Source organism: Curcuma longa, unplaced genomic scaffold, assembly GCF_044706935.1.
Source record: "Curcuma longa cultivar G26 ecotype Majalengka, Jawa Barat unplaced genomic scaffold, ITB_CL_G26_1.1 contig_23897, whole genome shotgun sequence".
Classification (NCBI taxonomy): Eukaryota; Viridiplantae; Streptophyta; class Magnoliopsida; order Zingiberales; family Zingiberaceae; genus Curcuma; species Curcuma longa.
The window spans coordinates 21,693-24,542 of record NW_027432280.1 but is presented as its reverse complement, the minus strand read 5'-3'; the positions used below and the strand labels follow the sequence as shown (position 1 = coordinate 24,542).

The 2,850-nt window shown below is 35.8% G+C and overlaps 1 protein-coding gene across 1 annotated transcript; it reads right to left on the bottom strand.

The window, feature by feature from the left end:
• Positions 1–6: 6 nt before the first annotated feature.
• LOC141818244 (2-alkenal reductase (NADP(+)-dependent)-like) lies at positions 7–2,323 on the bottom strand (the record flags this gene model as incomplete). Its single annotated transcript, XM_074705771.1, has 2 exons — positions 2,056–2,323; positions 7–82 (listed from the first exon to the last, which is right to left on the bottom strand). Coding segments are annotated over exons 1-2 (322 nt in total), but the record flags the coding sequence as incomplete, so codon positions are not given.
• Between the last annotated feature and the right edge of the window lie 527 nt (positions 2,324–2,850).

Sequence of the window (2,850 nt, the reverse complement as noted above, 5' to 3'; positions counted from 1 at the left end):
TGAAGCCCCACACATAGTCACCAATTTTAAAATCTGGGTGGCTGGAGTCTACAACTTTTCCAACGCCAAAACCAGTTATTGTCTATACAAGAAAAAATACGATGTCAAAATCCAGATATGAAAACTAATCAAAAGGCATATTAGTAGTAGTACTATTACATTTATCATTCATCTTAATCGATATTAATGCAGAACAATATCTTAATTGCACCACAATTTCATACCTGGGCTTAAAAGGGAATTATGTTATAATTTACTGATTAGATTCTCATTCATCATGATTTACTCATGAGCTTCACTGAGTTAGCAGGAGACAACCTTTCAAAATTAAAGTCTTACAATTACACTACCACAAAATGGCTAGTTGTTAAGCAGCTTTCAGAGGTATTAAATGTACTCAATTAAACTGAGCTCTTCTTGTGCTAGAAATGTGAAAATAGTGGAGGAATCCTTATGTGTGAGTTAAAAAAACAGTTGGAGAGAGGAAAACTAAAAATTTAAGTAAACAAAATGTGGGGAAGATGGACATTTGTTGACTGGACTATAAAGAATATGAAAACAAGGATGGAAATTTTAGTATTAACAGGATAAGACAAAAATTGATGTAGAAATGATAATGTAAAGCCTCATATGATAAACTTAAATAGACTACTGCTCCTGTCACTAATGAACTATTTCTCCTAGTAGAAAATAGATAAATATTGGTCTTTGTATGTAAATGGGTTGTAGTTGTAGTTGGCAGCTCATGCCAACATGCAAACTTCTTTTATGTTATCACCATTGGGTTATTCATTGGAAACTTATAAGATACAGGAAAATTGAATCCAGTGTTTTTTAGGACTATATCATTTATGCATATTGTTACATTTGAAATATGGTCCAAACGGTTACAAGCTGATGCTTATGAAATGAAAACACATGATCACCTCCAATCTGTACCATTCTTTTTTACTTCACATCTTGTCGAGTCCATAAAGCAAACAATTGCATTAATTTTGAGCAATCACTATTAAGAAATTATCAACCTGCTGATCCTGAAACCAGAAGCACATGTACACATGTTTTTTGCCCTACTAAATGGAAACAACATTTGATTCAGGACATTTAGACAGATTTAGTAGCGTGATTGTTCCACATAGAAAATACCTGGAATATTTATCTCCTTAATTCATCCATTTTTGTTCAATTTTCACTTCTTTTACGTGAACTATTGTCAAGTCATTGGAAATTAAATCTGCAAAGCTAATTTTACATGGATCAGATTTGATCCAACTTTCCAACGGTTCATTATTTCTAGGGTATTACCATTGACTATGACAGAAACATACTCTCAATAAACTATGACTTATAAAGAATAGGTCTACAATTATTTTAGTAAAAGCACAAAAGGCTCACTCAGTCTGAGACATCAAACAAGCCAACAAAGAGGATCAAATGGGTAAAACTCAAGATAAACACTGGTATCTTTATGAGAAAGAATTTTGAAATTCAGGCCCCATTCTATCATAGGAGCACCATGGCTGTTCTACCACCTACTTTTAGAGATCTAGCAATCCCTCTTCTTATCACTGACAATTCAAAATTTCCAAATTTTTCAAAGAAAAAACTATCACTCTAAGCGAGCTGAGAGCATACACTATTTGCCATAAATCCAACAGCTTGTTTACAAAACTAAACAGTCCATGTTTTACACCCCTGAAATTGGTGCAGGCTAAAACAACATACTATATAACTCCCTAAGAATCCATAATATCTTCCATGCACATACTCTTTTAAGAATTTCCCCTTTGTTTATTTCCCCTCATACCAAAACAACATATATACCCCTTTCAAATGAATCCGAGAGTGCCTAATCCATAAGATCCTGGCACTCTTCCCATAAAATAGTCCCTCTTCACACGTTTTTTTCCCCTACAAATATAAAAAGAATACACACTGTGCAAGATTCTCCAAAAAAACATAAATTATATTTTTTTTAAAAAAATCTCCAAACCGATTCCAATGATTATCAATCATCAAAGGGAGGCGGTGTGGGCCACGCGGTCGATCGTATACCTCGCCAGGGACGAAGTCATCGACGTAGCTTGCCTCCTCGTGCTTGGTCATGCGCATCCGCATGTACGGGTCGCAGGAAAGGTAGAGGTTCTTGAGGATCAATGCGGTGGAGCCCTCCGGCACGCGCAGCCGGATGGTGCCCGTCGTCACCAGCTCCATATCCGTCTCCTTGGGCGCCCCTCCCGCGATGAAATGCTTCAGCAACACCTTCTTGTTCGCTACCACCACTTCCTCCGCCGACCCCATCGCGCCGCTCACCTTCCTCTCTCTCTCGATCGCGATCGCACATATACTCGCACACAGCCGGCTGCCGTTGGCAGGTAATAAATATATAAAATTCCCTCTTCCTTCTAATTAAAATCGTGGCAAATTTTCCTTCTGAGGAAAAAAGGTTCAAATTTGTGGACTCAATTACTTTCTTTTAATTAATTTATTTTTTCAGCAATTGATCAAATGGAATACTTAGAATTGAAGAATTTTTGTCTATATTCAAAGAAAATGATCATTATAATATTGAATTTTAGAAATAATATTAATTTACTGTGATATTATTACATTTTAAAAATCCATATCACTATTATACTAATTTTAAAATACATATGTAAAGTCATGCATCTTGATAATTCCGCAGCTTTAAACACGCCCTTCGGTTGTTCCTATTTTTTTCTATTTTTGTACTTTTGTGCGAAAGTGACCTAATTTGAAATGGTAAATTGCTTTTTCCATCCTGACATCTAGGGGTGGGAAAAAATACCGAATTTTCGGTATACCGCACATACCATACCGATATTTACC